The sequence below is a fragment of the Dysidea avara genome, chromosome 13 (genome assembly GCF_963678975.1).
Source record: "Dysidea avara chromosome 13, odDysAvar1.4, whole genome shotgun sequence".
Taxonomy (NCBI): domain Eukaryota; kingdom Metazoa; phylum Porifera; class Demospongiae; order Dictyoceratida; family Dysideidae; genus Dysidea; species Dysidea avara.
Window position 1 is genome coordinate 17,187,352 of NC_089284.1, and position 25,439 is coordinate 17,212,790.

Below are 25,439 nucleotides of genomic sequence, written 5' to 3' on the forward strand. Positions count from 1 at the left end.
ATTTTAGTTACCGAAATTACAAGTCAAGTTTTTAATTTGCTGTACAAAATTATTATCTATTGTGTAGTAGGTGAGGATTGGAGCGGTAAGATGGAGGAAAGATTGACATCGTTAGAATCGTCCATTAAAGACCCGACCTCAGTTCTAAATGTCAATTGTTTATTAGTAAGTCATCCATGTGTATTGTCCCATCCGCTTAACTGACGTTCCTCCCGCGTGAATATTAGAATATCTTGTAACAGGCCTTGTTCTTTAGTGTAAACGGCACAGCCTTTCGTAATTGTGTATTAATGGTTTATGTGAGATATGTCACACCGCTATTCGTGTCAATTTGGTACCTCCTACTATTGTGTGAGGAGGTACCCCACGTGTTTTTAAGGTCCTTTGTGAGTCCTTGTTTTATGCTGGTGTTTGTCTTCTTGCTAGGACGCCGTGACAGCCCTAGTCACCGACTGTAACTGCCCTAGCCTGAGAAGGAGCAGAAATGTGGAAAACTTTCTTCAGAGATGTGAGTATTTGGACATGGTGTAAAAATTAATACTAGATTAGATGAAATGTGTCAATCTCAGAAATTTTGTTGCATTTTGTGATTTGTAAATTTCCTATTTGAGAGGGGAATTGTCTTACCAATTTTTGCAGTTATTTGGTATTTGTAGCATCTGGTTGCATCTTAAATAAGCCACATGTTTTGTATTGGACAAGTCTTCTCAAAGCATTCATATATGGTGCCCATTTGAATGACCCTAATTCCACCAGTAATTGAATCACAAACCTACTATTATTCCTCTGCAGTTTTGTATTTACTGACTCCCTACAATACACACCAAACAAGCCATGTGCTATGGTCTATACCAAGTTGTTTATATGCACATATCTGGTATATATTCATGAGGTGGTATAGGGTTTTGTTATTGCATTGTCCACATTTTATACTGCTGTGATCTTCTGCTGTACCTACTGCTGGTGTATTGTATACCTCTAGAGTTTCTCCCTCTGTCTGTATGTGTAGTATATGTGCTGTAGTTTTAGCACTTCTTGCAATCTGTACCAGTAGCTGCATACACTACAGTGGTGGGTACCCAAATCAGCTCTTAGGTTGCTGTACACACAATAATTTTTATTGGCGAAGATGGTAGCATAGATTATTTCACTCCAAGAACAACCAATGACAGCAGAACACACGCCACACTACACGAAATAGTAAAAAGTGCTGAAGGGGATATCCGTCTGTGTGGATGAGTTTGTGTATGTATGTGTGGTGTATGTCACTGTGTGTGTGCATGTGTGGTGTATGTCACTGTGTGTGTGCATGTCACCGTGTGTGTACATGTGTGGTGTATGTCACTGTATGTGTGCATGTGTGGTGCATGTCACTGTGTGTGTGCATGTCATTGTGTGTGTGCATGTGTGGTATATGTCACTGTGTGTGTGCATGCGTGGTGTATGTCACTGTATGTGTGCATGTGTGGTGTATGTCACTGTGTGTGTGTGCATGTGTGGTATATGTCACTGTGTGTGTGCATGTGTGGTGTATGTCACTGTGTATGTGCATGTCACTGTGTGTGTGCATGTCATTGTGTGTGTGCATGTATGGTATATGTCACTGTGTGTGTGCAAGCGTGGTGTATGTCACTGTATGTGTGCATGTGTGGTGTATGTCACTGTGTGTGTGTGCATGTCACTGTGTGTGTGCATGTGTGGTATATGTCACTGTATGTGTGCATGTGTGGTGTATGTCACTGTGTGTGTGTGTGCATGCGTGGTGTATGTCACTGTATGTGTGCATGTGTGGTGTATGTCATTGTGTGTGTGTGCATGTTACTGTGTGTGTGCATGTGTGGTATATGTCACTGTGTGTGCATGCGTGGTGTATGTCACTGTATGTGTGCGTGCATGTGTGTGTGTGTGTTGGCATGCATGTGTATATACTTATGGTAGTGCAGTGTTTGTGTGTATTGCATAGTTCTGTTATTGTTGTATGTATGTGTTTTATTATGTGTAGGCATTTATGTCTCTGTATTGTATGTATTGTATGTATTGTATGCATTGTTAATCAGCCACTGATGGTTTACTAACATAATCCATAGACCACAATGGTAAGAATATTGACCATGCTGTAAATATTGTCAGCATTCCTTTGATGTCTGAGGTGACATCGTTAGGCTAGCCCTCAGGCTATGGTTTATGACCTGTCACCAAATGCTTTTCAATTGCCTGTGACTTCTCCTGGCTACTAGAATACCATAACTGATTATGCCGCTAGCTAACTGATTACATTTTAGTAAGGCATAAATGGACTTGATATGATAGCAACTGTTCACGTTTTCGATCCATCTTACTCCATATTATTAAAGCCCAGACTGTTGAGAATTGATTATCATGGGTTGTATGCTACATGGATACTTCGTTGAACATGTTGTAAAGTATTTAGCTGTGTGGTGATGATATGTGAGAAACGTAATGCAAACATTTGTATCACCTACCTCTTAATTTTCATATTATGTTTGTGATAAACAGTGTGTGTGTGTGTGTCCCTCATGACTTCTTCTGCTAAATGCTTACAGCATGTTTGTTAGTGGCCAAGAAAAAACTTTTTTTTGTTTCTCTGTGATCACAGGAGAAATTCGCCATTAATTCATAATCTGTCCCATGCCAAATTATATTAGGTAGTCATTTTTCTACATGTCATGATAGATTCATCATGACATTCAACTAGTTATACTGGCACTGAATTATTGAGAATCATTTCTTATTGTTGTCTGCTATACTGTTATGAATGTCAAACCAAGTGATTATGCTGGTTGTGTTGATGGTTACATGTTTTTGTGTATATTTGTTGCATATTATGTGGAGGGAGGGTGACAACTTTTGGTGTGCATGTGGCTAGCCTGAGATGTACCTGTAAACCAGATGAAGGCATGTTCACGTAGGCTGCTGATCACCCAATGTTGACAGTCGTGATGCTGTGTTGAGTAACTACACAATCTCTAACTGTTACACATAGTAGCCCTTGCTTTTTCCTCAACTTGATAGACTTTTAATGTGTTGCTTAGCCACCTGTGATTGATTAATATGTCAACATCAGTGATCACATCCTTCCTGGTACTAATTATGGGTTATATTTTGCAGCCTCAAGCCACATTCACTTGAATATGTGAATTTACAATTTGACAATTTGGTATGAGTGTTCATACACACACACATTATGCACATGCTGTACACACATGCACGCACACACAGATGTAACTAAAGCTGCATCAACACCACTGCACAATAGAACTGCATCATTGCTGTATGTTAGTTGTGTTTGCCACCTGCTACAGTCGATTTTTATTTGGTTAAGAGAACTCCATAGTGGCAATAAGGAAAACTGACCACGAAATTTAATATTCGGGTCAAATAACTGATGTAGCAGTGTAACATCTTGTTCTGTAAACTTCCTACATTACCCTCTTCTAGAGCTTCCGTCATGTTGGAAGTTTTTAGTGTCACAAGGTCTGAATTACACAATGGCTAAAATAATGATGTGGATCTCTTATGAAGAATACTTTTAGGAGTTGATATGTGGTGTATAAAGGCAGTCTGTATGAACTGTTAGCATAAAAGCACTACTATATGTCAATCCCGCGGAACAGCAGCTGGGAGTAGGGTCTAAATGGTCATACATAACCTGTTTAAATCACACAACTGACACATCACTGGCTACATGTACACTGTGGTTAATTTGAAAGGTCAAAATGTGTGACTGCTTTTGATTACTGGGGTGCATTAATGTTGTACCTTTATTGTGTCATGCTGTGACTACTAGAGTACTGTGATTGCTGTATTATTAGCTTTATTGACTACTTGTAGTCTGTAGGTCCCCTGTCTACACCTGGAAGTAAGGTGTGCTATAGAATATTGTACAGGGTTGCTAGGATACTGTGGTGTAATTCGCAGGAATGTGATAGCTGTAATCACTGTGGATGTGAAGTACTGGTTGGTGATTTGTGATAACTTTTCTCCGTGCCGTTGTCCACACATACTATTTGCGCTCTCAGACGGACAGACACACGCACTAAAACCACACATGCACGCACATGCATACTATTCACACATGGTTAATAGCAACACCTGTCCTGCAGACTGATATGTATCATCCTTTGTTTGGTCTCTGTTTCAATACACTTCTTTTTCTGTGCTAATTTTTTCCTCTAACTTCTTTATAAATGCATCACCATATTAGGGCGCTATTGTATCACTTGTCTTACGGCTCTCTATGGATACTTGTAGTTTTAATATTTTACTTTATGAATCACCTGCACACATACTTAAAATATGTTGTAAACTTTAGAGCTTTAAAAATTAGAAGGATGACATATGAATCTAATTGCAAATCGCCTCTTGATAAAGCGTTTTAGTAGGACACTGATTATCAATTTCTCTTCTTAGCATTTTGGAACTGAAGAAATTTCTGGTCAAGGAGTATTTAACCCTCAGGCATCCACCACTGGATGCCATACATGTGCTGGCCTGTTCAAGTGCATCCTTAATTCTGTTTGCCAAAACACAAGCACTTATCTCACATCTACACACCAAGGAGTGCATAGATAAGGTGGCAGTCAGTCACCTGGTCAAGGCTGGCTTGTAGTGCCTAATGTATAGACAGTTGGTCACACATCATTCTCTAGTCTTTATGACACACAATTACACAGCCAAGACATGGCACCTAGTGTTAAGGCTTGTTTATTAGCAGTGTGTTGAGCAGAGAGAGTTTATAAGGTCCCTGGGATGGATATGATCTATACCTAACGCAGGTTGGTGGTACCACCATGATTTAGTTTTCTGTTTGTGTTGTGGTTGTGTTAATGGATTAGGATGTTATACAATTTGTGCTCTGCTAAACTCTCTGCGGTTACTACTGATAACCATGATCATGATATTATACATGTGTAGTGTACACCTTAAACACTGGGATATAAAAAAATCCATTGCTGTCACAAGGGCAATGATTTAAGACAGTGATAGCATGTTTATGGAAGTTGTACAAAGTTGGGTGACTGATTGCCCTACATGCTCTTTAAATTGTCCTTGTTAATGCTTCTCTTTGATGTTAGAGAACCACACCTGCTTCTTAAAGTTCTAGGATATTCACTGGCTGCATCCTTACCATTTTGGCGTATGTGATTTGTGAAGGACATATAATTCATTGGAATACATACATTATATCAAGAGTTCATAATATAATTTTATATTATGAACTCTTGATTATATTTAGTACTTGCCAGTGAACCCTTATCTGGGTCACAGCAGCTAATTTGTGTAAATTTGTTTTTGAAACTTGAGGACTAGGAAACTTGTGTCTTTATTCATTTTATCACCAACAACATGCCAACACCAAATGAGACTTTTTGTACAGGCTTTGATTTTTTTTAATAACAGGGTTTTGATCTTAACATCTCTGTGTGTATTTTCTGATTTGTTAGTGTGGCATATTATCAAGAGTTCATAAGCCAAGAATATTTCTTGCTGTTTATTATCTTGTAGGTGTACTACATACTGGACTTTATATGTGGTGACGAATGACTGAACAATTTAGTTGTTTTGTTATATTGTCACATTGTAAACAGCTTATGATGTTTTAGTGTCAAATTTGGAATCCTTATAATGGTCATGTGACTGAACTTGCCCCTCCCCCTCAGGCTTCATCTCACATGATTTTGTTGGTTTTGACTTGTAAGGAAATGAAATAGCTTTAGTGGCTGTTCTGTTGTGATCTCAAGTTTGTTTCCTGTAACGTTTTGATAATGAAAGTGTTAAGATTACCAAATATTGATAAAGTGGGTGTGGATACTTGATGAATATGTATGTATCAGTATCAATGCTGATTGTGGGTTTCTGTTAATGCCAGATGAATCTACTGTCAATGGCTTGCAGCAGGAGAGACTAAATGCTCGTGACTTTGATGTTATCAAGGTGATTGGACGAGGTGCATTTGGTGAAGTACAGCTGGTAAGTCAATAAAGTAATTAATGTACTGAAACTGCTTAAAAAGGACGTATTTTAGACCCATGTATGGCCCCAAGTTGTCCACAGTAGTTGAGGCTCATAGCTTACATATATAGCTACTTGCTTAAATGTGTAGTGTGTGTACATGCACATGTACTATTGCATAGATAATGTGTACTACACGTGCACTCGTCTATATGTTGCGTGCAGATGCATGCGCTTGTGTTTGTACAAGATCCTTGTGCATTTTGTTGTGTGTATGCTTCCTCCTACAAGTTAAGTCTGTGATTATACAACCACCTGTAAGTTTGAAGTTCAGTTATTCCACTGTACCCCACACATTTGGCTTGTTCCCCTTAGGAATGTTACAACGATCACAACTTTGGATTGGTATGCTAATGATTGGGCTTCCTGATCAATTGCCCATATTACATCACTGATTTGTCACAGAGCTGCTAACACACACACACACACACACACACACACACACACACACACACACACACACACACACACACACACACACACACACACACACACACACACACACACACACACACACACACACACACACACACACACACAACAAAATTATATAAAGACATTTGTTAGCATAATGTGAGCACATGTGTTGGTGATGTGGACTTTTGTGAAAGCTGAAATATGAAGGGGTCGATTGTTTGCATGTTGGGGAAGGCCACTTTCTTCATTGACCTTGTTCTGCATTGTTCAATTTGGTCATTGTGATTTTCTTCAATAAAATATGTGTGTAGTATGCTTGCTACATTGGGGGAAGAAAAAAAATTATTTTCTCCTTTGACCTATCAGTAATGTGCTATAGATGTGGCCAGTCAAGGTTAAATAATTTACCAAAAAAAAAAAAAAACGTTTTTGACCCATTATGATTAAATATCGGATGAGTATGCTGATATTATCCAAGCCTTTGTACATGAACAAGTGACATGGTAAACCTAGACCTCACTGTACCATTATGGTAAACCTAGACCTCACTGTACCATTATGGTAAACCTAGACCTCACTGGACCATTATGGTAAACCTAGACCTCACTGTACCATTATGGTAAACCTAGACCTCACTGTACCATTATGGTAAACCTAGACCTCACTGTACCATTATGGTAAACCTAGACCTCACTGTACCATTATGGTAAACCTAGACCTCACTGTACCATTTTGTTATGAATATGTGTACGTTTACAGGTGAGGTGTCATCACAATCGTAAAGTGTATGCCATGAAGTTGCTGAGCAAACTAGAAATGGTGAGTGGGTGTGGCTGTCTTCCTGCGGAATGTCGTGTGATCTGTTCTATAAATAGATCAAAAGATCTGACTCAGCATTCTTCTGGGAGGAGCGTGACATCATGGCAAGGGCTAAAACTGATTGGATAGTTGGGGTGGGTGTGGCTCTACATGTTATGGTAGTACGTTTGATTTATTCTGTTGCTTTGTTGCCATAGTTACACTATGCCTTCCAAGATGCCAACTACCTGTACATGGTAATGGACTATATGCCAGGTGAGTGTATGCCTGTGTGTAGTGTAACTGTCCATTGGTGTGTCTGTCCGTCTGTGTGGTATGTCCATCCTCCTGGATAGCCTGTTTGCATAGTGTGTCAGTCTGTTTGTGTGACATGTGTGTGTATGGTAGCATGTGTGTGTATAGTGTATTTGTCTGTATGTGATTGGATGAGTCACCATTCATCTCATGATCTCAAATAACTGTTGAACTAATTCAGCATTGAAACCCCAGATTGATCTGAAATATTGATTTGTGTTAATTTTTACATGTTATCTTAATAAAACCTGATTTATATATGTCTTATGTTGTGCTGCTAGTACAATTACCATTGGAAAATAGTAACCCTGAAGTTATGTGGTATTAAATAATTATTGGCACAGCTGTCTAGCTGGTTGTACCCTGAATCAATGCAGTTACCAAGTATGGGCATGGAATTTAGCAACGAATCAGTTTCACAAGTAGGCTTAATAGAGGGTTTGCACACACGCAGTTCTATTTTGCAAAGTATTAGCAAATAATCTTGAACACCTGCTGCTCGCCAGCCATTGATGTGCTATGTGTAAATATCTATTGGTACATGCAAGGTTTAGTTTTTTACAACTTTACATGAACATTCATGCAGAAACCAGGTCATTGTATAATAAGTGCACAGTCTATATTGGCTGCTATAAAAATCCCCTAATGTTTTAGGCTTGCCTATTGCAGGTACATACTTAATAAGGTGAGGTAATTTGGCCCAAAACTGGTGGCCAGAGTAGACAGGGTACCAACTGTTACTCAACAAGCTATAATTGTTTGTTTACAATTATTCTCACACTTACAATCACAAATTTCCAGGTGGAGACATGGTAAACCTAATGAGCAACTATGATGTCCCAGAGGACTGGGCTAAGTTCTACATTGCTGAGGTTGTGTTGGCCGTAGACGCTATCCACCAGATGGGCTATATCCATCGTGACGTCAAGCCAGACAATATGCTACTGGACACCAAAGGACACCTCAAACTAGCTGACTTTGGCACTTGTGTCAAAATGGATACTGTGAGCAATAGTATTTGTTGTGGTGGGATGTACAAAACCTTGAGATTGTAATAACGCGACCAGCCCCACATGTTTGCACATTTTTTGAACTGTGCTTTGTTAGCCGAAGGTATGGTCGACCAAAGTTTCAGTCCTTGAGAGAACTCTTTAGAATCTGTACATGGCCACAAACATCATAATAATATTATGTATTTCTGTATGATTGTACAATAGGCATAATTAGACCTAGCTGTATTCCTAAGGTATCAGTCAGCACACACACCACACGTGTGCTACATACAGAACTATTGGTCTGTGAAATTACTCTTTGAAAGTAATAGTTGCTGTATTCGGCATCACATTAGCTGATGACCTGCAGTCACTTTACAGTGGAGCCGTATATCAAAATGGACACCATGACACACGTCCATGGTCTCATTTGTGTTACTACACACTCACACATTTAGACCAGGACTTAGGACACATGTCCATAGTCATGCTTATCTTGACCTATGAAATCAGGACACTCTGGCTTCATCGTGATCATTTCACTGTTATGAAATTTCTGCTTGTACTTTGCCTTGTATGCGCCTACAGTGTATTACCCACCAAGGGAAATTGTTTGCAAAAGTACTTGTCTACATGAGCCATCCACCTTGGTGTACTGGTGACAGCTGTAGAGCATTTGTGGGGTCTTTTAACAGTAAAAATAAAATACAAACAGCATACTTTCTGCATGGTTATGCGCAGCCTTAGCACCTACTCTTTGTCACGAAGGTGTCCCATTGATATAAAATGATGTGAAAACATTTTTGGTTCTTTGTTCACAGCACACGATAAATGGGATATTAATTAGGTGACCAATCAGCTGTGTTACGTGTAGTGACATCAGCTGGGCCAGTGGTAACCAGTGCATGCCAGACATGTTCTAGCAATTGATGTTCCCATATAATATATAATAAATATCTCATCTTTAGTAGAGGCACACCGTTAAGGATTATTGAAATGTGTGCAATTCAACACTCATAAACTCTGTTAAGTACACAATTATACTTTTAGGCCCACCATAGTAATGTGACATTGTCATTCTGTTTAACATACATGGTTAGTCCAGTGAAATTTAAGTTTTTTTATAAACCCAAAAATGCATTACATGTAGCATATGTATATCTGGCAAACCCCAATAAACCATTGGCAAGTTAAATGCTGCATTAGTGTGTGGTGTGACATTATCCCCCTCCCCCTCAGGATGGAATGGTCAGGTCGGACAATGCCGTTGGCACTCCTGATTATATTAGTCCTGAGGTGCTGCGTAGTCAAGGTGGCAATGGTTACTATGGACGTGAGTGTGACTGGTGGTCTGTGGGTGTGGTCTTGTATGAAATGCTTGTTGGGGACACACCCTTCTATGCTGAGTCTGTTATTGGAACATACAGTAAGTCTCTGGTAGATTTGTGTATGCATATATATACGCACACACGCACACACACACACACACACACACACACACACACACACACACACACACACACACACACACACACACACACACACACACACACACACACTTGTAAACTGTCTGGATATAAGCTCAGGTGTTTATCTCAAGAGGGGTTCTTACTTTGAGTAGCTCAGTTTAGGCACTCCCCTATGGATTGCTCTAACAAGTTCATATATACAGCTTGTTTTGTTATAATTGCAGTTACATTTGTTGAGATTACACTAATCATTATCACTTGTACTTCAAAGCTACAGTAATGAAGACGTACATTACTAGTTTAATTAACAAGCTTTTGAGCCAATAATTTTTCAGTATTAACAGTCGGTGTGTCATGTAAACAGGCCGCATTATGGACCATCAGAACTCATTGCAGTTTCCCTCTGATGTGAGTATGAGTCAGGACGCTAAGAAACTGATATCCGCCTTCCTGGAGAGTGGGTTAGTACTAACAGTAGTTAGTGTGTGCTGGTGATGTATAATTGTGTGTTGTGTTACAGGGATAAGAGGATGGGTAAGAATGGTGCTGAGGAGATTAAGAAGCACAACTTCTTTAAGCAGTCACAATGGACGTGGAAGGATATTAGAAGTTGTGAGTTGATGTGTGTGTGTGTGTGCACGTGTGTGTGTGTGTGTGTGTGTGTGTGTGTGTGTGTGTGTGTGTGTGTGTGTGTGTGTGTGTGTGTGTGTGTGTGTGTGTGTGTGTGCACGTGTGTACGTGTGTGTGTGTGCACGTGTGTGTGTGTGTGCTACACGCGCGCACGTGTGTGTGTGTGTGTGCAGTTTAAACTGAATAAATACATGTGCTTTGCACAAAGCGCTGTAGCTTTCAAACCATCTGTCCTATGGCTACCAATTTACATCATTCTACTTGAAATGTAACAAGGACTAAAATGATACCTAGGATTTTACCCTAACGCTAAATGGTGAGGCCAAAACTAGCCATGTATGTCACTTTTCAGTAAGGAAACATGCAAACCCTGTACATACTTTTACAAAATGGTCCATAACTTGATAGTGGTTACTTCTATCACCTTGCAATAAATTCAGTTCGATTCACCATTAAATTCTCCATCAGGCCATATACATATTGACTCACATAAGTAAACACACAATCAAAATTAAAAAACGTGGCTAGAATTTTGAAACACGGAGACGTGACTCATAGTCTTCATAACAAGTTACGTGTGTGTGTGTGTGTGCACGTGTGTGTGTGCACATGTGTGTGTGTGTGTGTGTGTGTGTGTGTGTGTGTGTGTGTGTGTGTGTGTGTGTGTGTGTGTGTGCACGTGTAGTTATTTGGGTAGAAATTGTCAACTGTTCATGTCTCACTTAGTGAGATGGTGTGGGGATGGACTACTACATGGTGTAGCTGCAGGAATCTAGTCCTGCCCCCAGAAGAATTTGTCTGCATGACTCTTAGCACCTGTTAGTCCCAATTTAACTGACTGATTCTTTGCTTTATGTGTGTGTTTATACACATCTTGTGTGTGTGTTTATTCACATCTTATGTGTATATGTGTATTTTTTGTGCATTCGTGAGCAAAGTTTGGATTCTCAACACATCACATATCTTCATTTCCTGTCAGGTGTTCCACCCATTGTACCTGAGCTGAAAGGAGACGACGACACTTCATACTTTGATGATATCGAGCAAGATGACCACAGTTCCATCGAAACCTTTCCCACTCCTACAGTAAGTCAAGTCTGGTAACGGCCTCGCTGTCCACTGTATTTTTCATATCCTTAATGCTTGTCAGTATAGCCCAGCTGCTATCCTTAATTTCAGGGGCCTGAATGTCAAATATAAATAGGAAAATGTCCTGATTCCACTCAGACATCAGTAACTTGTTTTATCTTATTGTTATCTATTTTCCACAGACATTTGTTGGTAACCAGTTACCATTCATCGGATTCACTTATAATGAGGACAAACAGTAAGCATGTGGATCATGTGATGTCACATTATCCTTGTTATGCCCACAGGTTATTAGGGGAAGGTAGTGGAGATAATTTATCTACTAATGTGAGTAGTACAGTTGTGATGTGTGCGTGCATGCATGCATCCATGTGTGTGTGTGTGTTAGTTAGTTAGTTAGTTAGTTAGTTAGTTAGTTAGCTAGTTAGTTAACTTTAAAAGTGGCTGTTCAAACTGGAAATGTTTGCATAAAACTTTTGCATTTTCACCAACTCAACAACCTTGTGACATCATCTTTTGTTAAGTTTAAATTGTTCCCTATTGAGAGTAACTAACAACTAATAGTTTATTTCACAAGGCACATTAGTTTAGTTTCACACCAAGGGCGTCAGAGTAGGTGAGACCTCTGGCCTTACCACTTTTTGGCTGAAATTAAAAAAAGCTTGCAAACTTGATAAAGCTAAAACTAAAAGTAGGGAACATGGAATACTTAGCATATATTTAATGGTAACAAACAACACTTATCTAACCTGTTTTTCACTCAGAAGAGCTTCATGTTGACTTTGTCCGTATTAAGCGCCTCTAAAAATAATTATCGTTATGTTTACATTTGGCTATGTGTCTACTTTGGAAGCATTCCTTACAGTTTATCTCTTATTATTAAACCCAAATGGTGAGATTTTAAGTGTTTAAAAGGTACATTTTGATCACTGACCAGTTTTATCATTGAACACTTGTCAGGCTAGCTAGCTAACTAGCTAGCACCTTTCATACAATACTCCAGCCCAAAACTTCCTTCAGATAACATCTCAGAGTGTGCAGTTTCAAAAATTTTCTGGAGGCATGCCCCCCAGACCCCCCCTAGATTGAGCTTTACCACTTTCACTTTTGCTCTGACGCCCCTGCACACAATGTACGAAACTTTGCTCATGCAAACATCCCCCCCTTCACATGCAGTATTAAGAGTACTTTGTCAAAATGTGGATAGTAGGTGTATGCTCTATTAGAGTAATTGAACATGTACTAGTGACGTGTAATACATATATTGGAATATTGTGATACTCTAGCTGTATCACCATACCAATATATGTATGCTTGCTTATCGATATTTTGATTGCGTGATCACACTGGTTTGGGTTGCTTGGTTGTTTACCAGTTTCCTAAGTGAATAAAATATATATGTGACCGTCTCAGCAAAAACCCATCTAGTTCGCACAAGCATGCATATTGAGAAAAACGAAATTTTAAAAAAAATTGGTGAAATTACGTATGTTACAAAGAAAATTTTATTCAAGTTTTAATCGAGCCATTACTCAGGAAAGGAAGTGTTAATTAAGTCGATTAAACCTATACACCATCTTATTCGCCTACTCATCATGGGGAGTTAGAAAATCTTTGTTTCATTTCTGTTACCCCAATGGTTTGTGTGTCACATGCATTTGTTTACGATGCGGTAGACATAAACAAAATCATCGCTGTTTCTTCAATAAAACCACCTTCATATGCCTATGCGCAAGTAACTGCAGAGCTAAAACTATAACTTGGCTGATCTGCCAATCCATGGTGAACGTTATAAGCCAAATCCCAACTTTGTAGACTAATCCAAATGGAAGTTATGACTGCTAATGTAAGCGCCTGTAGTTTTTTAGTATAGTCACTGTACAAATCAATTTCCTTGCTTCGCTGTAATTCCAAAACTACTCACAATAATCGACTGAAATTTTGGTGAACCATTCCTTGGACTATGCAGACAATGCTGAGAAAATAGAAAGAAATTCGGGAGTTGTGCGAACAAGACGGTTTTTGTTGAGATGGTCACATATACCCCTGTAGAAAGGTGTATCATGAAGTTATGACGTAGCACTTCTGAGTTTGCCCGTTTTTATTTGTATTAGTAATGATGTCATTAGTTGAACATGATATCGATAGAACGCATTCCTAACAACGTCGCTAGCAACCAAATTAACTCCAGATCTAAGCGTTTCTCACCAAACTATAATTGTTCCTTCATGGGTTAAGACCACTTTGTAGGCGTTTCTTACAAGGTCATTCACGAATACAGCTATCCTGAGCATTGCAAGTGTGAAATGGTGCTAATGATTCTTGCACTTTTACGGCTGCCCGTACGTCACAAACCGCAACATCTTGTCATTACTGAACTCTTGATAGCACTTATGTAGGGTTCTTAGAAGAATGTACATATTGTGTATCATATCGTATTGGTGGTTACACAGCTCTTAGATAAAATATGTTCTTTCAGGCACATCACACATCACTAATTTGTGTGTAAATGAATGTGTTTCATTTGTCTGAACAAGTTTGCTTATCTGAGCATTTTTTTATACTAAACTGGCAAATGTGGATAATGGAGCTACCGTGTTGTATGCGAGTTTAGAAAACCACGACAAAATAAATTGCTAATTTTTGTATATCTAGAAATTTTAAAGATTCAAGTTTTTATATCCTAACCCTTCGAACTTGGAATTAATTTTGAACATGAAAATGACGTGTAAGTGTGAACTATAGGCAGTTTCTATTGCTGTACGACAGAATATTCTTATGCATGAAATTTCATCTACAATAAGCCCTTTGGTCCCTAAGTTAATAGTTTTCTGTTAAATGCGAACGCCACTATAGTGGCTCTTGTTACATGCATGCGTTCAAACACATATATCTCGTAAACAAAATATCCTATAAATATATGGTTTAGACCATGCTACTCTACGGTTAATGGGTATTATCCGAGCATTATAGCATGATTGAGCATGATGTAAGGCAAATCTGCATTTGAAAGAATTTTCGACCATTTTTAAGACAATAGTCATGACAATATTACCTGTGACAAAGGAGAGATAGAATAAATAAGATTAGTAAAAGTTATATGATGTTGTAGATCTATTCTTCGTGAGTAGTTTAATGCAAACCACAATAGGTGGTCCCTACATGGCCCTAGTTTATATGTCAAAACGTGTATTTTTTCGTAAATTAACTTTCATTTTAAGAGCCAAAGCCACTACAGTGGCATTTGGGGGCCAAAGGGATAATTATACAACACTACTTTTGAAATGAAGTGATGAATGGCAGACATCATCTTTGCTGGTGTTTTTAATGATACGGGAGTCCATTATAAGATCATGTGATCTATTGTATACCACTGGATTCTGTAGCACATGAAGATTCTTTAAGGTACAAAGTATGGTAAAGATATTCCTTGAAGCAGTTTACAGCCACGGTGGACATTTGATGAAGAAGGCTGTTTTCTAAATGGTGTGATGAAAGGCGTTGTACCCAACTGCATAGATACTTGGTGCCATTTTATTGTGGAGTTCATTTAGTAGCTATGGGATCTTTTTAAGCGATAAACTTTTGTGGATTTATCAAAAACTGCAACCTTTATTATGGCCGCTTGATTATGGGAGGATACATGTAACTAGTGTGTGTGTGTGTGTGTGTGTGTGTGTGTCGCGCGCGTATTCAATGTATGTGTGTGGGTGTGTATGCCCTATTTGCCCAACTACAGGCAGGGTGTTTGGGTGTGTATATTAAAATTTAGTAGGATACTGTTTCAGTAGAAAGCAAATCTTTTTTGTTTTCAGTTATGATTCATCTAATTACTACACACTTCCTGTAATTGTACCACTCTAGAATAATAGCGAGTGTTTAGTCATCTGAACAACCACAATGTACACACACAATAGATACAGTAATAGTCTTTTCCTTTTTGTCATATACACCCCCATATAGTTAGGTTGCTTAAAGCCAAATTTAAAACTAATGTGGACACAAGTGACAAAAGCACCAAACTTTCTCCACATATGTAGTACAACCTTAACTTTAATTTTTTGATAGGATCCATCTTATTCTAAAAAGGGCTTTTCCATAAAAGCATTTATAGTAATGTAACTAAAGAATTAAAAATTGGTAAGCCATATAAGTGCTAACTTTGCTCTTTTTCATGCAAGAAACATTGTGCAGGGTCGTATATCAAACCAAGACCTGATAACAGTAGAGCTGAAACAGATATCCGTATTATTTGGATATCTGGATAATAATGTACTATCCGGATAGCAATTTGAAACCATCAGGGTAGTTTCTAATAATTTTATGTTAAAATTCCTTGATACATATAGCTTCCACAATTAACATTGCTACAAACTTAATGTTATGTTTGTTTCTATTCTAAAGTACTAGAACAAGGATGTTCACAATATACAGCATTTTTATAGCAAGTGATGATATCACTATCCAAAGGATATCCAGAAATATTTTGTTCAGATTATCCGGATAGTAAAAATTGATATCCGTTTCAGCCCTAATAAACAGTAATATTGCTCCCACAAGCTTATCCAATGCAGACAAGTGTTTTTTTTTTTTCATTCTTATTATTGTTTACGATGTATGCAGCTTTTATGATCCACGAACTGTATAGAGGAATTTCTCTATAGTTGCTCACTATTGTAATATTTGCAGTAATAAGTTTGTGCTATATACATGAAACATCTCTTACATATACTGTAGTCATTCAGATGTCACAGGATGCATCTAGCAGAAATTTTGTGCTAGATGCAAAGCAGCTATATAACTTGATAACTTACCAGCTGTTACTACACCAGCTCTTGTTATTTATCGCAGATTGCATATCCGTAGTCATAAAGTTTTTTTGAATTCGATTAAAATAACTAACCAAATGTGAGGAATTCCATTCAAAATCATTCTCAGTGGCACGTACTTTGACGACAATGGATGTGTAATCCATTGTAGTATGAAAAACATGTTTTATTGCTGCATGCATAATGCTAAAATTGTGTATTAGAAGTGGATATATGATGTATAGGATTACACCAGGGTTATAAATTCTTTGTGAGGGCAAAGTGCATGTGGTTTAAGTACAGTATGTACCACTCTGCGTGGGCAGTTCAAAGGCACCGCCAGTGCCATAATTTGTATATTGCACTGCTGCAGACCGCAGCGAGTGCATTATAACTTATAACGCACTGGTTGCGGTTTTGTAGACCACAGCGAGTGCATTATAAGTTATAATGCACCGACCGCAGTGCAATATACAGATATTGCACTGGCTGCGGTTTTGTGCAGCATAGCACAAGTGCCGGTGGCGAAGACCACTACGACACCTCACCTAATAGGTGGAAGGACACTTCATAGATCACTCGAATTCTTTTATAGCCTGACATGTAAAGGTTGATTGTGGGCCATAACGTCACCAATACGTATAATGTTTACAAGCAGCCAATGGCGATCGAAAAAGCCAACACGGGTGGCCACAACTCTTAGTCTACATATATATAAACGTACTTATACACCTTACTAGTCTGGTGCCATCTTAGCCCAGATTAAACTGTAGTCCACTTCGACGATGACTCAATAAAACAAATATATTCTAAATAATACTAACCTTTACGTTCGATTGTGGTAACCAGTTTTGTCATGCCACCAGATTCGAGTTTAGCCAGTGTGAATAGTAAGAATTAGACTAGTATTGTTTAGTAGTTGGGTTTTGTTTACTTAAAACGTCTATTTAACTACTTTTTTTCGCTCGAGGGAATCACTATGGCGATTAGTCTGGCGCTTAGTCTATATGGCGATTGAGTGATCACGCTGGCATGTTGAGCACTACATAATGAGAGTCGAACAGCGAATGCAGGTTAGTGATATAACCCATAGCGTACTAGCTTTCAATGTCTCAGGTGGTTGCAGTACTGCAGGGGGGACGTCATCGCAACGTCCGGCTTGGTTACCCACAATCGATGTTAGAAACCTGGCCTTTATAAGTGTTACAGCTGTCTTGTGAGACTCTCCCCACCTATTAGGTGAGTGGTACATAACAGTTATACAACGTGCACTCGTGCTCTGCCTGTATAAACGCACTTGCCTTCGGGCCTAACGGCCCTCAGGCTCGTGCGTTTATATCAGGCAGAGCACTCGTGGCCGTTGTATAACTATATAATAACCATGGGATGCAGTCACCATGGATTTTTTTATGAATTTCCAGACAACTTTCATTAAGCAATAGTAGAGTATAAATGACTAACTATGTATATGTAAATATAATGGGAAGAACCTTGCTACCAGAGCATGACTGGACAGGTATGGTATCTCCACAGGTACGTATATATCAAATGCTGTAGTTGAGATGCTTCAGACGTATTATACAATCTGATGGAGTATCGCAATCTTAAAATCAAATTGTAACAAACAGTGAAAAATAGCTTTTAGTATTGCATGTTTACATTCACTGTTGCTGTGAAACTTAGCAGCCAAAGATGATACACATATATAGTTTTGGCATACTAGGTTAGGATATAAAGAACACAGACTGGTGGAATTGCAAGTTTTCATTGGTCAGATAATCAAAAGTATAGAATTTCAACTATGATATGTTTGGCACAATTGGGCAAGGTACAGTAGCTGTGCTGAAATCACATGCAAAGAAGAGTTCAACTAGCACAGTGGTCATGGTAATTTTATCACTGTGTAGCGTAACTTTATAGATGTCGACTGTTCTAGCAGTAGTACTCGTTCAAATTCCCACATTCAATAAATCAGTCCTGCAAATATAAATTTGACCATGCATAGTTGTCAGAAGAGCTTAGTTCTATTCCTTGCTATTTTCATCTTTCTGTTATGATACGATTATTTTGTCATAAGCAAACAATTGATGAAATGTACTCAACTAGCTTTCCTATAGCCAGTACATGGTTAAATTTCTGAGGGGTGAACTCTGATCCACTAGGCTGGAAATTGTACAATTCAGAGCAAGCTAAGAGTCTATCTGTCAAAGTACATACATGTTGAAGAGAGTGCATACAGATTTCTCTGCGAGGCACAACACAGCCTAGGGACACTTGTGGTGGTGGATTATTAAATGCTTTATTGATTGTGGTCAAGTGAATATAAAAAAAAGTGCTTATCTTCATGAGGCAACAGTATTGTCTGACTGCTCTAATAGAGTAATTGTGAATAAAACACAAAAATAGGAATGTGTTAGATAAATATTTAAATTTAATGACATAATTTATAATTTAATGACAATTTATAGTCACTTGAAATACTCTAGGTTATTCTGAAGTATCAAAATACTATTTTAAATGCAAAAATTGCAAAAAAAAAACATATTTCCGAGCCTTGAATGGCTTCCCAGCAGGCATGCCTGAGGTGGATCCTATCAAAAATTTTAATCTTATGTGGTAAGAAACTCACAGAAAAAAAATTGGTGCTTTTGTCAGTTGTGTCCACATTTATTTGCTAAGCCACCTAACTAATAAGATAGTGTAGCAGTATATGCCGAAGGATGATGTGTATATAACATGCATGTAAAGGGCTGTAATTTTATGATCAAATGCAGTAGTAGTACTAGTAGTTTTCATACATCAGTGGTGAAGTTAAGTATACTTACATGCTAACAGTAAAGGTCTTTTTGTGTAAGTGAATCAAGAGCAGTCTTCAGTCTGCTGATTCACTGTGCAATCCTCAACCTTAATTTCCCTTGGTAGTGTGTATATGGTGTTGTGTGTTGTTGTTGTTGCAGACAAAACAATTACATCAAGTGGAGGAGTTGAGAACACAGAAGATCAGACTTGAGGAGAGACTGGCACAAGAGCAAGAAGCTAAGGATGAAATGGATGAGAAATATCAGTAAGTGATATCAGTGTATCTTGGTGTAGCTGACTTGTTGAGAAATTGATTCTGAGAGTAATCAAAGTGATCCACTTCATTATTACTTTATGTCAGAAAATTGTGGCAATTGGAAAGTGAACAGTTTGTATCAAACTATAGTTATATCCAATGCATTTTGACCACTAAAGTTTCCCTTATCTCAGTAAAGTTTCCGTTTACTTTAATGTCTGTGTACTTGACCATTGTATCATGATACCCATAAGTCCATGATTATTACTTATGATTGCTACCTTCTTTCCCTAACAGCAATTTGGATAAAAAATTTAAAAACATGCAACAGGATATGCAACGAAAGGTGACTAGTCTTCTGTCTGTGTGTAGTGTGTATTTTGTTGCTGTAGCAACTAGAGGCCAATAACCAGCACATTAATGTTGAGCGACAACTTGCCACTGTGAAGCACTCAATGGATGAACTAACTCGCTCCCATGAAGTGGAGAGCTCTTTGAGAAAGAAGGTACTTCGTACCCTGCAAGATGTCCATGTTCTATTGCTCTTGTGTTCTGTTTAGTTTGAGGAGAAGAGTATTTATTTAGAAAAACAAATCGAGACTACTTCACTTACGGCTAGTACTATGCACACGTCAAAGCTACAAGCACAGGTGGGTGTGGCTGGTATAATTTTGCACAAAGCCATGCACACTTCTTTCTTTGTAGATCGAAGACCTTCGGATGCAGCTGGAGGAAGAAAGCAACACAGTAGTCAAACAGAGGGAACATGTACAAGCACTGAAACAAGAGGTCACGTTACACAAGACCAACTGTCAGGAGCTTAAGGAGAGACATAAACACGATGAGGCTAACAAAGTAAGTATGCTCCCATCTAGGTGTTATTGCTATATGTAATGTGTGTATGCATAAGTATGATCACTGCCCAAAGGCTCTTACTGTTTCAGACATGGGCTTGATAATGGTATTCTTTTTTTTTGTTTAGTTGAAGGTAGAGGAACAGTTGGCTCAGCTTCAACAAAGATTTGATGCCGAGCGAGACACAAACAAACAGTTGGAGAATAAGAAAGCAGAGTTGACACGTTAGTGTGTGCAGTATAGAGTAGAGTAGTCCATTACAATGTGTGACACACTTTACTGGTGTTACTACAGGTACTGTTGAGGAGCAAAGAAGTAATATTCAAACATTGTGTGATCGTGTTGGTGAGGAGACTAAGAAGACAAAACGATTAAACAAGGAGAAAGATGATTTAGAAAAGGTCAGAAAGAAGGGAACTACACACAATTCTAAGCCTGTCATTCTCTGTTACAATAGGAAAAGACTGAAGCAGAGTTTTCTCTTAAGAGTGTGACTCATAAGTTCCAACAATTCCGCATGAAGGAAGAGAAAAAAGCTAGCTCTAGTTCTCTACTAAACAGCCCATCATTGGAGAGTGCCAGTCAAGCAGAAGGTGGGCATGGTATTGGTGTGTTTATTGTATAGATGACTTTATGGTATGTGTAGCTTTTGCAAGTGGAAGGTTGGAAAAAGAGGTGGAGCTAAGGCAAGCTGCAGAAGAACGAGCTACAGCTGCTGAACACTCCAGCTCAATGCTGCAACTGGATTTGAAGAAGGCAAAGGCAGAGTTGCAAAAGATCCAAGAAGATTTACAAAGCCAGCAGAATTTGGTGAGCACCACCTTCATAAAACTGCTGCACACGTACAAGTTGAGCTGGATCCTGAAAAACAGCTAAAAATTAAAAGTGGATTTTTTCTCAAGGGAGTTAACATTTCAGCCAATCAGATGATTAGTGGTGACAGCAAAGGTGTCAACAACAGACACGTACGATTTGGCTTGATTGCAAGTTCGGGAAAGGGTTGTAATTGACACTGTACTTTTATGGCTTCCGCATAGGAAATGTATGGTGAAAATTTTGATTGGCCTTAAATATTGTGTCAGACATTTGAATGAAAAGATTTTGAATTATTTTATTGGGTCAAGCAGTACTACAAATGAGCCAAATTTCAAGATTGTGTGTAGTTGCATCTGTGAGTTATTAAATGTTTTTGAGGATCCAGCTCAACGCATGCATTCTACAGTAATCATGTTATTTACAGCTGGAGGCTGAGGTACGACGTCGACAGGAGTTAGACAGCACAACTAAAAAAGAAGCAGACAAGATGGCTGAAGAAGCCAAGAACAAAGAAAAGGCCCAGCAGCTGGTCCTGCAAGATCTCAAACAAGAGAAGGGTCGTCTTGAGGATACTATTTATAGGCTAAAGAGGTGAGGATGTCTTTGCTTGTGATGCATGTGACATCACATCTGTGTAGTGCGGCAGCCGTACAGGAAGTGACATTGAAGGAAACACAGGAACTGCTGGAACAGGAGAGGAAAGAAGTGGCACACTTTAAGGTGCAGTAGTAGCAAGCTTAACATTCCGTCATCCTCTTTAACACAACAGGTACAACTAGCTATGAAGGAACGTGAGAAGGAATCAGTTGGCATTGAAGAAGTGGTGAAAGAAAAGTATAATCATGTCATTTAGCATCATTGTGATGAGGTTGTGTTCTAGGGAAACCATCCAATCTGAGCTTGAGTTAACACGGCTAAAGGTGGACACTCTACAGTTGAAGAAGAACATTGCAGAGTCTAAGGTAGTAACATTTAGTGGTGTGTAGTTAGTGTACAAGTTGTGATGCTGTGTAGTTGTCAGACATAGAGAAAGAGAAGACGATGATTGATCTTGAGATGAAGGAGATCATATCACGACACAGGACTGACATGACGGAGAAGATAGCTCGCTTATCACAGGCAGAAGAACGTCTGATAATCACAATGTCTAAACTAGACCAAAAGAAACGTGATAACGAAGAGCTCAGTGTCAACTTGCAGAGTGCGCTAGATCGTAAGTCATTTCACAACATATCGTGTGTATAGCATTTGTCTTGCAGAAATGTCAATGGTGCAGGGTGACACGCAAGGCTTACAAGCTCAAGTGAAGAAGTTGGAACAAGCTGTGGAGCATGAAAAACAACTGAAGACAGAAGTAAGCAGGTCGATATTAGTGCATGTCATCCATCCCTTCCCTTCTTAATATCAGGCTATCAACAAACTGGTCCAAGTATCGTTTAGTAAACCAATGGAACAAAAAGCTGTAGTATCAAATGCCGACATACGCAAGAAAGATAGAGATATTCGTAAATTGCGTGGTGATCTGCAGAAAGAATCCGATAAGTTCAAGCACATGATAGAAAAATATCAGCATGAATTGATGGACATACAATCAGTAAGCTAGCTTTGTAGCTGTGATTGGTGTGAGCATTTGTGTTTTTGTACTCTAGCAAATCACAGAGGAACAACGACAGAGACAAGATCTTCAAGTTGAACTGATGTTGCGTGAACAAGAAATAGTCCAACTACGACGAGGACTGATGACTCCTTATGTCACCAATGGACCGCAGATAGACTACCCAGATGGCCAGGGACCTCAAGATTTCAGTATAAGTAAGAGACTAACAGCTACTGAATTGTATTAACAGTTTATACAGGTTTAGAGAGAGATGTCAGCTGGATGTCAATACCAGCCGGTACTAACACAAGGAAACATGGCTGGCGTGATGTGGTATGTGTGGTGTATACATGTTAGCAGATGTGATATTGATGGCTTCATTACAACAGTTTGTGGTGCTTCACTTCACAAAGAAGACATTGTCATTTTTCGAGCGAGAAGAAGATTCAAAGACACTATTTTCCTTTGACTTCAGGTACACAAGTTAATTTGTATGTAGCATTTAATAATTTGCTAATTCTTGTAGTCAAATTTATCACGTGAGAGTTTTCAAGAGTGGGGAACATGAGTCAATTCGTGTAAAGCCAAAGGAAATCAAACGTTTACTGCAAGTAGGCAGTGTGTATATTGTAAACACTTAATTCAGTTTGTGTTTTGTGTTAGTTGTCTTACACAGCTGCCATTAGTGAAGATGGGACAGAGCACAAATCACTACTACCTCAAGACTTCACAGTGAGTCAAGTACTCTTATAACCTGGACACTAAATTGTTGTACCTTTATGGCATGGTCCTTGGCTTACAGCACCATAAATCTAAATACACAGCAGCCCTTGTAGCATTGGAGTGGCACATATTGAAGATATTACCACAATTGACACATTGATTTGATCTCACTTGTAGGAATCAACCATCAATGTTGCTGGCCACAACTTTGTGGAGGTATCTCTTCACTCTCCTAGCAACTGTGATGTGTGTGGACGTGCTCTCCCCTGGAGTATCGGACCACTTGGTCGCTCAGGGACTCCCGTGGAGTGTAAACGTGAGTGCTGGTTATCTGTGGGACTCTTGATCATGTGATTCCCTGTAGGATGTCATCTACGATGTCACAGTGACCACGCCCTCTCACCAAATGAGAATTTGATGCCTTGTGTTGGAGGTGAGTTAGGTGACATCTTCTAGGATCCAGTGTTAATAACACTATCTATAACCACTCCTAATTTTAAAACAGCTTTCTAGTGTACCAATCAATATCTGATATCAAAGGGTGTTTATCTGCAGCTAATCAGTTGCTTGTTTTTCATTTTTCATGGGTGCCTGTGTCCTTTCACCCACGTGAGCAAAAGATTTAAAGCAGTTCATGTGAGAAATAAAGACTGTACAGTGCCAGTACTAACATTCTAGGTAGGTAAACTTTTCCTTTGAGGCAGTTTATTCAAGTACAAGTTCCTGAAGACATTATGAAAAAAACAATCCCAAAAAAGCATATCTATCCTCGTAGTTTACCAGAATAATGAATTCCTAGGTGAAAGGGGGGCATTTTCCATACTTACACAAACAAAAATGAAGGACAGCCTCAAAGCTTTCTCTAATGAATTTGCATGAAAAAAACATATACAGATACTTCTGTGTGTAATTTGTTATGTAAAGCAGTTTGTTTGATACATTTCCTTAGCAGTGCATAGCATTGTAATTATCGAATTACAAAGTAATTCATGAGTTACAACGTATATTAAATTACAATGCTTAAAATCTCTCTTGTGCTTTCCTCTGCCTCTGAAAAGAAGAATCCAGTCCAAACAAGTGTAGTGATTACTTTATTAGAGAAGTTGTCGGAACACAGTACATACTGTTCTGCAATAGTTAATTGTACATGTCAGTGACACAGATGCCTGACCCCTTTGGGTAGATGTGTAAGAATCAGTGACTGATATAGAATGTTTTGTGTTGTGTGATAGGAGAACGTGATGTTAAGAGACTGTATATACTGGCTAAATCAGAAGAGGAGAGAGACCACTGGCTTGGTCAACTTAGCAAGATCACACTAGTCAGAGACAATCGACCATCTAGTCCAAACACTGGAAACAAAGTGTCAGCCAAGAGAGAAAGCAGTCGTCGGCGCCCATCAAGTGCTTCAGTTTCAAAGTCATCCACACTGAATACGAGAGCCAGTGCAACTACCACTGCAGTCAATCCTCAACGATCTGCCTCAGTAAGACATCATTACAACACACGAATAGAAAATATTCGCAGCAGTGACCAAGATCTATCCAACAGTGAGTTGTGCCTGCTGTAAATGCATTGTTTAGCCACTCCTTCTTTTCTGCAGGTTCCTACTACAATTCACAATGAAGAAGGTACAGCTTTTCTAAACAGTCCAATCATGATTTTAACTGTATACAACATGCACCAGCACACATTACACTATACTAACCCATTGCAGTGGTGTGTAATAATACTGAATGATATAAAACAATTTCTGATATTATTTATTATTAACATTGAATGGCTATTGTGTAGTTTGTGTTGATATTTGAAGTTTGCCTGGGTGGCTTATGCTAGTGAAAT

The 25,439-nt window shown here is 38.8% G+C and overlaps 1 protein-coding gene across 1 annotated transcript; it reads left to right on the top strand.

The window, feature by feature from the left end:
- The first annotated feature begins 8 nt into the window (after window positions 1-8).
- Window positions 9-25,377, top strand: LOC136243088 (rho-associated protein kinase 1-like). Its single transcript, XM_066034602.1, has 38 exons — window positions 9-165; window positions 427-508; window positions 5,891-5,991; window positions 7,210-7,269; window positions 7,326-7,403; window positions 7,467-7,524; window positions 8,365-8,567; window positions 9,795-9,981; window positions 10,389-10,485; window positions 10,545-10,636; window positions 11,634-11,740; window positions 11,926-11,981; window positions 12,031-12,070; window positions 19,509-19,615; window positions 19,904-19,952; window positions 19,999-20,112; window positions 20,167-20,256; window positions 20,312-20,461; window positions 20,589-20,685; window positions 20,756-20,862; window positions 20,919-21,054; window positions 21,108-21,271; window positions 21,702-21,868; window positions 21,916-21,997; window positions 22,047-22,111; window positions 22,158-22,239; window positions 22,292-22,490; window positions 22,537-22,631; window positions 22,686-22,871; window positions 22,927-23,089; window positions 23,134-23,207; window positions 23,264-23,349; window positions 23,401-23,485; window positions 23,538-23,606; window positions 23,775-23,913; window positions 23,962-24,030; window positions 24,830-25,147; window positions 25,201-25,377. Exons 1-38 carry the CDS (start codon window positions 91-93, stop codon window positions 25,221-25,223), a joined length of 4,152 nt encoding a protein of 1,383 aa, XP_065890674.1. The 5' UTR covers window positions 9-90; the 3' UTR covers window positions 25,224-25,377.
- Window positions 25,378-25,439: the final 62 nt, after the last annotated feature.

Coding starts and splice junctions, on each gene's coding strand:
- LOC136243088 (XM_066034602.1), top strand. CDS start 91: ATGGAGGAAAGATTGACATCGTTAGAATCGTCCATTAAAGACCCGACC. Junction 166..426: donor TAAATGTCAATTGTTTATTA/GTAAGTCATCCA, acceptor TCTTCTTGCTAG/GACGCCGTGACAGCCCTAGT. Junction 23,914..23,961: donor GACTCCCGTGGAGTGTAAAC/GTGAGTGCTGGT, acceptor GATTCCCTGTAG/GATGTCATCTACGATGTCAC.